General features: G+C 34.2%; 1 protein-coding gene and 1 pseudogene across 1 annotated transcript; one reads left to right on the top strand and one right to left on the bottom strand.

Annotated features, from left to right (window-relative positions):
- Positions 1-903, bottom strand: LOC145625586 (RING-H2 finger protein ATL78 pseudogene; annotated as a pseudogene).
- An 8,591-nt stretch (positions 904-9,494) lies between these two features.
- On the top strand, positions 9,495-12,250 carry LOC145638642 (uncharacterized). Its single transcript, XM_081689633.1, has 9 exons — positions 9,495-9,817; positions 9,950-10,034; positions 10,200-10,385; positions 10,604-10,771; positions 11,204-11,240; positions 11,292-11,383; positions 11,579-11,750; positions 11,850-12,012; positions 12,151-12,250. The coding sequence occupies exons 1-9, from the start codon at positions 9,495-9,497 to the stop codon at positions 12,248-12,250; spliced, it is 1,326 nt and encodes a 441-aa protein (XP_081545759.1).
- Positions 12,251-14,581: the final 2,331 nt, after the last annotated feature.

Genomic DNA, 14,581 nt, shown 5'->3' with positions numbered 1-14,581 from the left:
TCTATCATGTGCACTACTAATAAATTAAAAAAATTGTTAAAATCAGGAAAATCCTACAAAAGTACTACTAGAATTTGGCTAACTTTGAGCAACTTCACTCCTGTAATCTCGCACCAAATCTTCCCTTTCAAGTGGCACAATACTCACTACAACCATGTCACTTGTTGATGTTGTTGTTGTTGTTGCTGTTGTTGTCGTCGTTGTTGTTGTTGTTGACAACGATGATGATTCCGACGATGAGGTAGTTTGATGATCATCACCACAATCAATAATCTTGTTACAAGTTTCGACTAAAGATTGCCTACAAGTAGGGCAAGAGGAGTTTGAACCAAGCCATTTATCAATACACTTAACATGAAAACCATGATGGCATTTTGGTAATATCCTAACTTTTTCACCACCCTTAAACTCTGACAAACATATCACACACTCAGTACCCAACCCTTGAATTTCCACTTCAGTTGAGTATTTTACCACTGGAAATGTCTTTAATGCCCTTTTGTCTAAGCCATTACATTTCTTCTTTTGATCATGGTTTAGGTGGTAATTAGACTCTCCAATAATCATACTTGAGTACTTGATCACAAACCTAATGATGGCGTTTATACAAAACGAACATATCAACGCACATATCAAGACCGCGAGGATCATGACTATGTTAGCATCAAAGCCGGGGTTGGCATGGCTCGAATTCGGGTCTAGGACTTGGTAGGTTGGTGTTGGTGCTTCTATTGTAGGTGGTGAAGGGTGGAATGGGGAGTGAAGTAGTAATCTTCTAGAATAATGAAGGCTAGTAATGATTTCTTGGGGAATAGAAGATAAAGAAGTTGAAGAAAACATGTTTAAATTTTGGATGTTTTTGCTAAAGGAAAAGAGAGAGTATATTATTGTTGTAGGAGGAGTGGATAGAGTAGGATGTGGAATTGTGGTTGTGTAAAATGATGAATATATAGTGGGCTAAAGTTACAAAAAGTATAGATTTTGTGGATCCTCTACCTATATCTTATTTGCATTCTATATGTTTTGTTGTTGGCAAGGATATGTTCATATGTATCTTTTATCCTTGGCTTTCTTTACCTTTTACTAATATTTAATTAAGATGTTAATTAAGTACTTTAAATTCTTTTTTGTCATAAATAAGTTAGTACTTAGGAAGGAATAATGAATAGAGAAGGAGTACATAGATTAATTCATGTCAGACTCATGTGTGAGAAATTAAAATTTGGTCGACCTTATTTGTTACTTCCTCCGTTTTTAAATACTTGCTTCACTTTTATTTTCCGACCATTTTTAAATACTTACTCGATTTTTATATTTGAAAAGCTTTTACAATATATAATTAATGTCCCTCACAGGCTCACCTAGTGGACCGACCATTAATCATATTTAATTAATTTTATGTTTTTTCTACTCCAATTCTCTCTACTACTTTTGCTTTTTACAATTTTTTTTTCACCTACCGTACTATTCCATATTTTATTATTTTATCCAATTTTACTTAAAACTCTGCACATGGAGAAATAGAGCAAGTATTTAAAAACGAAGGGAGTATTACGTACAGTAAAATATTGTGTTTTTATTGGTATATGAATTTTTGTTAGTTATTTATAATAATAATAATAATAATAATAATAATAATAATAATAATAATAATAATAATAATTTACACTCGTATCTACAAGACCACTGCTTCACAAAGTGGTAGATCAATAGTTGAACGGTTAGTATGCACTTTACACTTGTTTAGTAGGCTGACAGACACAAGTACAAATGAGAAAATTTAGTTAAGATTATGCTTTACACTTGTGTAGTTAATTGAGCTTTAAGTAGGTATCATGGTATAATTAAACATTCTAATCGGGCCAAACACGCAGTTATAATTTGACGGGTCAAACGAAAGAATAAAATCGGTTTCACCATTTTATGAGTTGTTTGTACTTTGTAGGGATGGCAAATAGGCGCGCGGTACAGTGTAGGTGCAAATAAGCCCTTCTGCAAATAAGCCCTTCTCCATTGCAAAAAGCAGCAATGCATATAATTAAAACAAGTGCGATAAGCTAATAATTCAAAAATTGATAAATAATAACTTATTTTATTATATGTCGGTACGATAAATCTATAATACAATAATTTATAACGATAATTAAAAATCGTACAATAATTGGTGAATAACTTAATTTTATACCTTATATTATTATACGAAATACGGGGTTCGATAATACAAATTGTACAATAACTTTGCATGGGCCGTGTCTGGCGGGCCGCGTGCCTGCTATGGGTCGTGCCTAGCGGGCCGTGCCGCTGCTGGGTTCGTGTCGTGCCCGTTTTTCAAAAATTTGTTCACGGCATGGCCCATGGCCCACAAGTGGGCCACAGTGCCGAGCCGTGCCTCTGGTGGGCTCGTGCCGGCACGGCCCATGCCCACCTCTATGTCCACCTTATTCACACCCAACTTAAATTCCATCGTGTACTACTACTTCAAGTCATAGTCTTAGATTTCGATATTTGACATCAATTACATATTACTTTCTAAAAAAATATTATACGTAGTATTAATAAAAGGTTGCATTTAGATTATGACTTTAATTTTATATAAAAGCTAAAGTCAATCAATCAATCAATCAATCAATCAAAGCCTTAATCCCAAAAGTGGGGTCGGCTAACATGAACCAAATTTGATTATTCCGTGTAGTCATCAACATAAATCTTTCTCCTCCATCCCTTACGATCCAAAACTTCATCCTCACGTAAATCCATGCACTTCATATCCTTCCTCACTCCTTCCAACCAAGTCATCTTTGGTCTCCCTCTTCCTCGTTTAATCCCTCCATGGTCCCACTCTTCCACTCTTCGCACCGGTGCACCCTCGGGTCTCCGTCTTACATGTCCAAACCAACGCAGACGATTTTCCCTTAGTTTATCTACAATGCCCGCCACACCTACTTTCTTGCGAATAACCTCATTTCTGATTCTATCTCTTAAAGTGTTTCCACACATCCACCTTAACATGCGCATTTCCGTAACCTCCATCTTTTTAATATGCTCTTTCTTAGAAGCCCAACATTCTGTACCATAGAGCAACACTGGTCTTATGGCAGTCCTGTAGAATTTTCCCTTCAACTTTAAGGGAATGCTGCGGTCGCATAGCACTCCCGTGGCCGCTCTCCATTTAAGCCACCCTGACTTAATCCTGTGGGTCACGTCTTGATCAATGTCACCATTCTTCTGGATGATCGACCCTAGGTACTTAAAACATTCACTCATGGTCAAATCCTTTCCATCCAAACTCACCACTTCATTGCGTGTCCCCCTCTGAGTGCCAAAACGACATACCAAATATTCAGTCTTACTCCGACTTAGCTTAAACCCTCTAGATTCCAACCTTTGCCTCCATTGCTCCAACTTGACATTAACCCCATCCTTAGTCTCATCCACCAAAACGATATCATCTGCGAACAGCATACACCATGGAACCTCATCTTGAATTGGTCTAGTTAATTCGTCTAGAACCGTTGCAAAAAGAAAAGGGCTTAATGCAGACCCTTGATGCAATCCGATTGTAATAGGGAAATCTTTTGTCAACCCTCCGCATGTCCTCACATTTGTTGACACATCCCGATACATATCCTTAACTAGGTCTACATACCTTCGTGGGATACCTTTCTTCAACATTGCCCACCAAAGTATCTCTCTTGGCACCTTGTCATATGCCTTCTCTAAATCAATAAAGACCATATGAAGATCTTTCTTCTTTACCCTATAAAACTCCATCATTTGTCTTATCAAATGGATTGCCTCCATAGTAGATCTCCCAGGCATAAAACCAAATTGGTTATCTGAAATGCTTGTGCATGCCCTCAACCTTTGTTCAATCACCCTTTCCCACAACTTCATAGTATGGCTCATAAGCTTAATTCCTCGATAGTTAAAACAATCTTGAGCGTCTCCTTTGTTTTTATAAACCGGGACCAAGGTGCTCTTCCTCCAATCTTGTGGGATCCTTGTAGCCGTCCATATCTTGTTGAAAAGGTTTGTTAACCAATCAATACCAATCTTACCCAAACACCTCCACACCTCTATCGGTACCCCATCAGGGCCAACCGCCTTCTTAGGTTTCATCTTCCTCAGTGCAATCTCCACCTCTACTCTCCTAATCCTTCGCACATACTCCATGTTGATTTCTTCATCACTCATAGAGGTATCTCCTATCACAACTCCATTACTTCCATTAAATAATTCATCGAAGTACCCCTTCCACCTGTCCTTGATGCCCTCCTCTTGCACTAGGACCATTTGGTTCTTATCTTTGACACACTTCACCATGCCAATATCCTTCCTTGCCTCTTGTCTTCTCTTTGCCATCTTATAAATGATCCTTTCTCCCTCCTTGGAATCAAGCTTTTCATAAACCTCCTGATATGCCTTTTCTTTTGCTTGGCGAACAGCTGCCTTTGCCTTGCTCTTAGCCTCCTTATACGCTGCAAAGGTTTCATCACTCCTACATTTTCCTAAGGCTTGATAGCATTCCCTTTTTTGCTTAATTACTGCTTTCACCTCTTCATTCCACCACGAAGTATCTCTCTGTACCGAAGTTCTTCCCCTTACTTCCCCTAAGACCTCTTTGGCCACTCTTAGGAAACAGTTCTTCATTCGTAACCAAGTCATGTCCGGATCCACCTCTCCATCCCAATCCGCTTCTTCAATTACCTTTTCTGTAAAAACCTTAGCTTTTGCATCCCTTAGGGTCCACCATCTTATCCTTGGTTCTTCTTGTCTAACTTTTTTCTTCGCCTTCTCTTTCAGACGAATAGTCATTACCAATAGCCGGTGTTGGGTGACCACACTCTCCCCTGGGATAACCTTACAGTTTATGCAACTTTGTCTATCTATGCTCCTTGTGAGCAGGAAGTCTATTTGAGTTGCATTTGCTCCATTCCGAAAAGTTATCAAGTGTGAATCCCTCTTCTTAAACCAAGTATTAGCCAAAATTAAATCATATGATTGGGCAAAATCCATAATAGCTTCACCACCGGCGTCCCTCTGCCCATACCCAAAGCCTCCATGGACACTCTCATAGCCATCTCGGCTCGCCCCAACGTGCCCATTTAGATCCCCTCCAATATATAACTTCTCTGAGTGGTGGACACCCTGCACCACCTCGTCTAGGTCCTCCCAAAATTGTCGTTTCTCTTCTGCATCTAAACCCACTTGGGGAGCATAAGCACTGATAACATTCACAATCTCCTTGCCACATAGCAACTTCAGCCTTATCAACCTATCGTTCTTCCGATAGACCTCGATCACCTCTTTTGCCAACCTCTCATCGAGAACCACACCAACCCCGTTCCTAGCTCCACCATTCCTTGTTCTGTGGCTCGTTTCTTGCCCAACATACCATACCTTATACCCCAAAACCAAGCCTCGAGCTCCTTCTCCTGTCCATCTTGTCTCTTGGAGGCACATGATGTTCACGCGTCGTCTTTTCATTACTTCTACCAATTCTGCTGATTTTCCCGTAAGAGACCCCACATTCCAAGAACCAATCCGCAAACTAAATTCTTTTCTCCCACGCTCCCTCCTGATCCCAACTCCAAGCCCTTGATTATTTGACACCACAATTGGGCAATATGGCGCGTCGCTTCTGGGCGACGACCTAGCAACCCTTACATACTTATCACTGCACCCGGGTCTGGGAAGTGCAGCGCGTCGCTCAGTAGGGAACGCCCCAATGGCACGCCCTTGCTCATTTGACACCACACTCGGGCAATGTGGCGCGTCGCTTCTGGGCGACGACCTAGCAACCCTTGCATACTTATCACTACACCCGGGTCTAGGAAGTGCAGCGCGTCGCTGAGTAGGGAACGCCCCCACGAAAATATCTGTTTGGCTCATGTCATGGGATGTGACGAAGTTTTATACTGGCTGTCACTGGCCTACCGTAACCCTCCTCCTTTATCCAGGCTTGGGACTGGCAGCGGGAAACCCACTGGCGGAGTTATATAAAAGCTAAAGTAAACTTCCTAAAATATCAACTTTCACATTTTATTTACTTTGTATTATATATTTAAATATTAATACAAAATAATATACAAAATAATATATTTCATTTTTTTACTCCAATATAAACATATAATTATTACGAAGTACATTTTTGTTATAACTATTCAACAAATTTACTTGTGGAATTAAAAGTAGTCCTATCTCAAAGGCAAAATCATAACAAATTCGGGATAACCACCACAAGGCGTCGACTTAAAAAATGTTCGGTTCTCTCTTGAAGTTCCACATTGTCATTGGTACGATTTTCCTTAATCTCTTTGCCCTAGTATTAATTTTTCTAATTGAATTTGGATTTCTGGAAATAAATATATTGTATTAATTGTGTGTTAATCTTTAATATTGAATGAGATTTGTGGAATTGTGTTGAAGGACTACTGACTGATTTTTCGATCAAATTAACACGCCCACATATGTCATCACCAGTGGCGGACCTAGAAATTTGACAATGGGGGGACAATTTCGATAATTCAACTAACATCAACCTATTTAAAAAAAAAACGGGTACACAATACAAGTAATTTGGGTTTGGTTGGGAAATAGGAATAAGGGAGTAGTCGAGTAGTATGGTTGAAATAAAACACCCCACCAAAAAAAAGGAGTGATGTTACAAGGGGGATTCGAATGCCGTATTATCTTGTGATGTTAATTTTTTAGCAAACATTTGCCAAAGATGCTCGCTGCAGTCTGTGACTCGTGGTCGTGTGGATGGTGGTTCGTGCCTCGTGATTGAGAAATAGGAATAAGAGAGTAGTCGAGTGGTTTGGTTAAAATAAAGGAATTTTTTATTTTTACCACCTCTAAAAAAACAACTTAATTGCTTTTACCACCTACATAAAAAAAAGTTTTATTTTATCACCACATAAAAAAAATGAAAATTGACTTTTACCACCAATCACCGCCAACTAACGGATTTTGTCCATAAATTCGTTAGTGGGGCCTATCATGTCCACGTGTCACCATATTATTGGGTAATAAAATAAATAAATTAACAAATAAAAAAATAAAACCCAATAATATGGTGACACATGGACATGGTGCGCCCCTAACGGATTGATGGACGAAATCCGTTAGTTGGAGGTGATTGGTGATAAAAGCCAAATTTTTTTTTTTTTTATGTGGTCGTAAAATAAAACTTTTTTTATGGAGGTGGTAATACCAAATTTTTCGTTTTTTGTGGGTGGTAAAAATCAAAATAACTTAAAATATAACACTAAAAAAAAAAAAAAAAGAATGATGTAACAAGGGGATTTGAACCTTGATCTAGGTAAACCTGAAATTGGGCCCCTTGACATATTATTTTTAGCCCACTACGAACTTAGCTAAGGCAAACTTCTTGTTTATTCTTACACTCAATTTTATATAACTATTTTTCCAGTTTTATTTTTTTTCCTAAAATTTTTTTCCTCTGTTTTATTTTTTTTTCCCGAAAGTGGGGGGACAATTTCCTTCATGGGTCCGCCCCTGGTCATCACATTAAATCCAAATGAATAATTACATTAATTAGTGAAAATATTAACCAGTATATACACATACAGTGAAATCAAATTTCTGGGTATCTTGAATTCAATCAGATTTCTAAATTCCGATATTTTGAAAATACTCGGAGATACTTGTAGGATGATTAATTAATGACTAACGATAGATCTAATGAAGAGAGTTTACTAAAAAAGAGAGTTTACTAAAAAAGAGAGTTTCCCTACCTTATAAAAAGTAGAAACATTCTCTTAGGAATAGTGTACTACCAATCATACCCTCAAAACTATGTATAAAGTTATGTACAAAATGTGTATTTACTTTAATACCCTCATTAATATGTTTACTATCATTAATATATTTAATGTTTTTTTTATCATTAAACATATCATTAATTAATTTTGTTTTTGTTAACAAATAATTTGTAATGATTTTTTTTAAAATAAAAAAATTCTAATGCTTTACACTTATATGATATTATTATTATTAGTATTATTATTTAAAAAGAAAAAATTTGTATGTACAATGAAACGGTTTATTACCAAGTGACTGTTTATTTTTACTTTTTCATAGTTGCTCTTCTTATTTCCGCAAAGTCTCTTGACTCTTGCGAACTTTGATTTGGAATAAAATCCTACTAACTTATTATCCCCCCCCCCCCCAAAAAAAAAAAAAAAAAAAAAAAAAAAATATTCTTGTCTTTTTTTAATTGCAACTATTGTTAAGGTTTATTAGCTTTGTTTTGGTGTTTAGAGAGCCACAAGGGCGAATGATGAGAATCGATCCAAAGATCTATTGGACCGGGAGGGGAGCTCTAACCACTTGAGTTATCCCTCACTATGTGGTTTATTAGCTTTTTAAGTCTACATATAAACAACATCCATCATATAATTTGAATGGGATTCATATATTAAATAGTTTGGTGATATTTGAGCAGGCGTATGTTATCAAGAGGTATAAAGAACTAAATATCCTAAAATCAAGGGAAATCGGTGGTAGAAAAAAATGGTATTAATTATGAAGAGAATTTAAGATGAAAAATATAACTAATTGGCTATTGCTTTAGTATTGATATAGATATTAGATGGTCATCGTAGAACATTAAAGAACTTGTTTACATATTATTACTCCACATGACCAAAGCTCACAAAAAAATTCATTTGAAGAAAAACACGATAGAAATATTATATTCAGTACTATTGAAACATGCACAATAATTAAGAGTTCTAAACTAACAATGCCCGCTTAAAATATGAAGGGATGGAAAACAATCAAATATTATATAATAATAATAATTTTGATATAACACTATCAAACTTTTGAGGATTTAAAAAATAATTGTCTTAAAAGATTTTGGTGGCTTTCTTATAATTCTACAAATTCACCACATATGCACATAAATCAAATAGTCAGTATTAAAATTACCAGGTCTACCACCCTAACCAAAGGTGTAAATACACGCCAATACAACTTCTCCGCAAGAGCTAGCCCCTCCGCGCGCATCGCGCGCGTAGGATACCCTAGTACAAAGAAATTATATTTATATGACGAATAGTTGAATACAGATTAAGGGAAGTTGAAAAGATAATATCAACCCAAATTCTATCATATAAAATCGTTTCGTATCACAAATTATAGCAAATCTATATATACTAGGACCCCTAAAATTCCAATACTATGAAAATACTTGAAGATTCTCGTAGGATAATTAGGTAATTTTAAAAAGATTAAACTAAGCACCGTATAAATCTCACTTCTAAAATAATTAAAAATTTACATAAATAAAAAGATATTTAAAACAAAAAAAAAAAAAAAAAAAAAAAAAAAAGAAGGAAAGAAAAGAGGCGGTTAAGTTCCCGACTAAAGTGGTTATATAAAGAGACTTTATGATAAGAAGTTACATAACATATAGAAATTCAACGGTTGGTTAATAAGGAAGATCACCCATCCAAATTTAAAGCATGGCAAAGAGAAAAAGAGATAATGAAGTTTTGGTGAAGATGGATTATTGCCCTTACCTTGATACGGTAAACAGGCATAATCTAGATTTTGATTTTGAGAAGCATTGTTCCAAGTGTTTTAAAAAGGAGGATGTTTATGCTTGTTTGGTATGCGGCAAGTATTATCATGGAAAGCGTTTCGACTCACATGCATATGATCATAGTCGCAACTACAAACATCATGTTTTTCTTAATTTACAAACGGAGAAATTTTACTGTCTTCCCGATGGATATCAAATTTTTGACTCGTCTCTTGATGATATTCGTCACGTTCTAAATCCAAGGTTTGTTTCTAATTTATTGTCCCTATTAAATTAATAATGACCTATATATTTCAATGTGTGTCTTTAACTTATATATTATAAGTTTTGTTTTGTTGGTGATTTATCTTTGATATTTTGTATTTGTAAAATCAGGTTTACTTCGGAACAGATTGAACAGCTAGATAAAAGCAAGTTGTGGTCGAGAGCTCTTAATTGTTCTTTTTACCTCCCTGGATTGGTATATTCTTTAACTTCACCTAAATATTACTTTCTCAGTTTATTAAAAAAAAAAAAAAAAACAAGGAAGAATTAATACTTTTTTTCTATCTTGTTTAATTTTCTAGTACCTCTAGATAACGAGTTAAGTGTTTTATGTAATAGTTTAAAAATATATTTTTTTCAGGTAGGACTTAATAAGTTGAAGGAAGCTGATTTTGCCAACGTTGTGATTCAAGCACTTGTACGTGTTACACCTTTGAGAAACTTTTTTCTAGTCCCAGAGAACTACAAACGTTGTAAATCTTCCCTAGTTCACCGTTTCGGAGAGCTCATTCGAAAAATTTGGCATCCAAAAAATTTTAAAAGACAGGTATATTATATATATATATATATATATATATATATATATATATATATATATATATATATATATATATATATATATATATATATATATATATATATATATATATATATTAGCGTATTTTAATTTCAAAAACTTCAGTAGATTTTGGTTATTTCAATATTTGATTTATGAGTACTCATCAAACTAATGAGTATAATTTAATTAAATTATTATTATTGCAGGTGAACCCCCATGAATTTTTACAAGCTGTGATAAAAGATAGTGATAATCGGTTTCAAATGGATGTACAATCTGACCCAGTTGAGTTTATGTCTTGGCTCCTTGATACTCTACATTTGCATCTCACAAGTTCAAACAACAATACAAGCATCATTACCCAATGCTTTCAAGTAATATCTCTATCTTTTTATTTATGTACAAACTTGATACAATTGCATTATGCTAGTATTATGTTTTGTCGCAATACATCTAATTGGTACTATTGCATGCTATGATGTTACTATGGTAATATATATTGTCATAGTACATCTAACTTGCCAAACTCTCCCTTGGGTATGGGTACTAGATAAATGTTCAAGTGTAAACTCGATTAATTAATGTAAAATCTCCAAGTAGTTTTTAAGGAATTACTCCCTCCGTCTTTTTTAATATATGCTACATTTGACCAAAATAACTCTCTCATTTTTTTGGTCAAATGTAGCCTATAATATAGGACAGAGTCACAAAGGGGGTAATTTTTGTATATATATAAGGTAAAATGAAGGGTTTGAGCAACATGGAATTTAACTTAATTTAACCTAATTTTTACAACGTATGTACAGGGAGAATTGGAAGTTGTCAAGGAGATCCAAAGTAAAGGTATAAGAGAATATGGTGTTGCAGCTGCTGATGATGGTGCATCTGAAATAGAGACATTCACAGTGCCATTTATAATGCTTGACTTAGATTTGCCACCTCCGCCACTCTTTAAAGATGCCTTGGCGAAAAATATAATCCCTCAGGTACATATCCAATGCATATATTTCTTGCTCAAAGCCTTTGATTTATGTTATCTGTGCTTATATTGTGTTGACAATTTAGAAATAACGAGTACTTGTTAAAAAAGATCGTTTAACAAATAATATATACGTCGTTTCCCATTTAGTATAAATTTTGTTTTTTGATGCATTTTTTCCAAATACATTCATAATGTGCAGGTTCCACTTTTCAATATATTGAAGAAGTTTGATAGAGAGACCATAACAGAAGTTGTGCATCCTCAATTAGCTAAGATGCAGTATCGTGTCACAAAACTACCACCTTACGTTATTATGCACATACGACGATTTACCAAAAGCAACAACTTTGTTGAAAAGAATCCTACCATTGGTATATGATCTTATCTTGTTATTGATATTTACAAATCATTTTCTTCTTCCATTTTTTTAGTGCAAAGTAGCCTGATTCAAAAAAATTTCTCGTATGTAGTTAATTTTCCAGTGAAAAACCTTGAGATGAAGGATTACATTGCTCTGAAAGATGCCGAGAAATTGAGGTCAAAATATGATTTAATGGCTAATATTGTCCATGAAGGCACGCCTATCCAAGGATCGTATAAAGTCTGCGTTCAAAGAAAGTCGGAGGATCAATGGTAATTTTCTTACATTACATTATTATCTTGTTTTTTTTTGTGAATTTTTGCTTAATTTTCATTTGAAACTTAACGAGTAGTATTCTTAATTTTTGACAGTTTTTCACTTTCTTGTGTTGGATATTTTAATAATTGCAGGTATGAGGTCCAAGATTTGCATGTTTCAGAAACAAAAGCTGAGATGGTTGCCCTTTCAGAAGCATACGTGCTCATGTATGAGCTGCAATCGAATCTTTGAAACCCACATGGAAAATTCCTCATGGGAGCAATTTTTGTGAATATACCAACAACTTTTTCATTATTATGGGCTCCACAGTTGAATAAAGTTGTGGATATATTTACGAAAATACCATGTGAAAAACAAATTTTGTTTCTCACCATGAGAAAGTGGGGCATTCTCGAAGAACACTGATCACCTTAGGCTTAGTGACTTTATCTTTTCAGTTTTTTAAATTCCTTGTATGATATTAGGTTACTAAACAAGATGTACGTTTATAATTATAAGAGTAAAAGCAAAATACTACCTCCTTTTTCAATTTGGTAGCTTAGCATTCTATACCACAAGTTCAATTCAAAAAGACGTTGCATTAAGCCATGTAATTAGTAGCTGGATCTCACAATTCAATTACTTATACGGTTGTACCCTGTCAACTAGGCTATTTTTAATTTCTAATTAAGACATATACTTAATTACAATAATTAAGGATACTTGCTATTGATTTAATATAAAGCTAGATACGTATACTCTTTATATTGTAAGCAAGCATCTTGCATTGTTAGTCCTTTTCAAGTGTTTGGTTTTATTAATAAGTTTATTTTCATATTAAGTACTACTAATTAAGTGGGAGTTTTATTGCTTTTACAAAAGAGTTTTTAATTCTATACATAGTGTTGAAGTGCAAACATATACGAGAAAATGAAGGCCATCTAATTTGCAACAACGAAATTATATATCTATTCATTCTCCAGTAATTACATCAGTTATATTTGAGGCTTATAAAATACACTACAATAGTTTTTTTGAAAAATGACCTTGGTCGGCAAGAAAAAAACTCCGAATACCACTTACAATCACACATGAAAATTTAATTTGACCCAATCTAAATTGACTTGACTTATCTTGATATAATAAAAAATGACCCAAACCTATTTTCACATAAATCAAAAAGCGGCTAAAATTAAAACTGGTATGACCAAACTTCAATTGTACCAAAACAAGATGATGACGACGACCCAAACTAATTTGAAATGAAATTGATCAAGCTCGTGAGAGTGAGGGATAGCTCAAGTGGTTAGAGCTTTCCTCCCGATTTCAGGAGATCCTATAGTATACCTGGAATCTATAATTTAAATTTATGTTTACAAATTAGTTTAAAGGCTAACGCATTGTAAACTCGATCATCAAGAAGTTCTAAAGTTTAGTGTAGTAAGATCTATATCATCAACGCTTCTAAATCTTACTTTCTTATTATAAACAAATATATTCATGATTTTATCTTCAATTTGAGTAGTAAGATCTATATATGATTTTATCTGCCCTATCAGCTCAGCTGCTTAATATCTTGCACTAATAATATACTCAATATCATCATAAGATATTTATATATCAAAAGCAGCTTAATTAATATCTTGCACTAATAAGGACCGTAACGTATTAGAAAGATATTTATGTATCAACGCTCTTAAAGTACTGATTAAGCTTTTAAGCTTCATTCATAGCCAAGACAAGACAGTGCAATTTACAACTCTCTTGAACAAACATTAAACTATTCAAACAATGCAAGTATCACTAAACAAGATTATAGTTAAAGCGTCGCGTTTTGATTGGTGTTTTGAAGAAAACTAACGACATCAAATCTGCCTGTTCCCAAAAGCACGATTCTATTCTTGGTACAACTGCTCTTAAATATTTTATTGGATCGGATTAAAAACCTTTCTTCGTTTACAGATAGTAAATTTTCTTATTTACGTATTATTAACTTTTTTTTTTACTCTGTCACAAGTTTAGTTTTTAGATACGGAGTATAAGATAAATTATATTAACTTTTAATTTTTTTTATTTTGATTTAAAAAATAGAAAAGCGTTAACAAAGAATTATTGATTGTGGATGTATGGTTTCAACAGCTAGCTGATTTACATTATTTTGTAGACCAACTTAAGTGGAAAAATATGTCCTAGTGGCAAAAGTGACCTAAAATATAATTTAAAGCCTTTACAAAACATGAAGCACGTTCTTTCCAACAAAAAAAGAAAAATAAGCCCGTTTTGGATATTATTTTGAAAAAATAATGAGATTTTATTGTATTCTGAATGTTAATTGAATAAAATCACCTGAACAATCTAGCAATACACAATCTTAACAAAATTTCATCTTAAAATCTGCTAATAAAACGCGAAGCAGCTCACAAGAATTAAAGTTGGTCATAGTTCTTTCTTGTGCATTATGAGACAATTAGCTCCAACTCGCATATCTTTTTTCTTAACAAAATATTTTTTAATATATGTCAATAGGTTCTTTTTTATGGAGATTAATTGATGTTTTAAAAACTATTGTTTGTCTACTTAGAT

Source organism: Chenopodium album, chromosome 1 (genome assembly GCF_948465745.1).
Source record: "Chenopodium album chromosome 1, dcCheAlbu1.1, whole genome shotgun sequence".
Classification (NCBI taxonomy): Eukaryota; Viridiplantae; Streptophyta; class Magnoliopsida; order Caryophyllales; family Amaranthaceae; genus Chenopodium; species Chenopodium album.
This window is presented reverse-complemented; position numbering and strand designations above follow the sequence as displayed.

What these genes read in the sequence shown, in the direction of transcription:
- LOC145638642 (XM_081689633.1), top strand. Translation starts at nt 9,495, where the DNA reads ATGGCAAAGAGAAAAAGAGATAATGAAGTTTTGGTGAAGATGGATTAT. An exon ending in CGTCACGTTCTAAATCCAAG is followed by an intron (nt 9,818 to 9,949) that starts GTTTGTTTCTAA and finishes TTGTAAAATCAG; the next exon opens with GTTTACTTCGGAACAGATTG. An exon ending in CTTTTTACCTCCCTGGATTG is followed by an intron (nt 10,035 to 10,199) that starts GTATATTCTTTA and finishes TATTTTTTTCAG; the next exon opens with GTAGGACTTAATAAGTTGAA.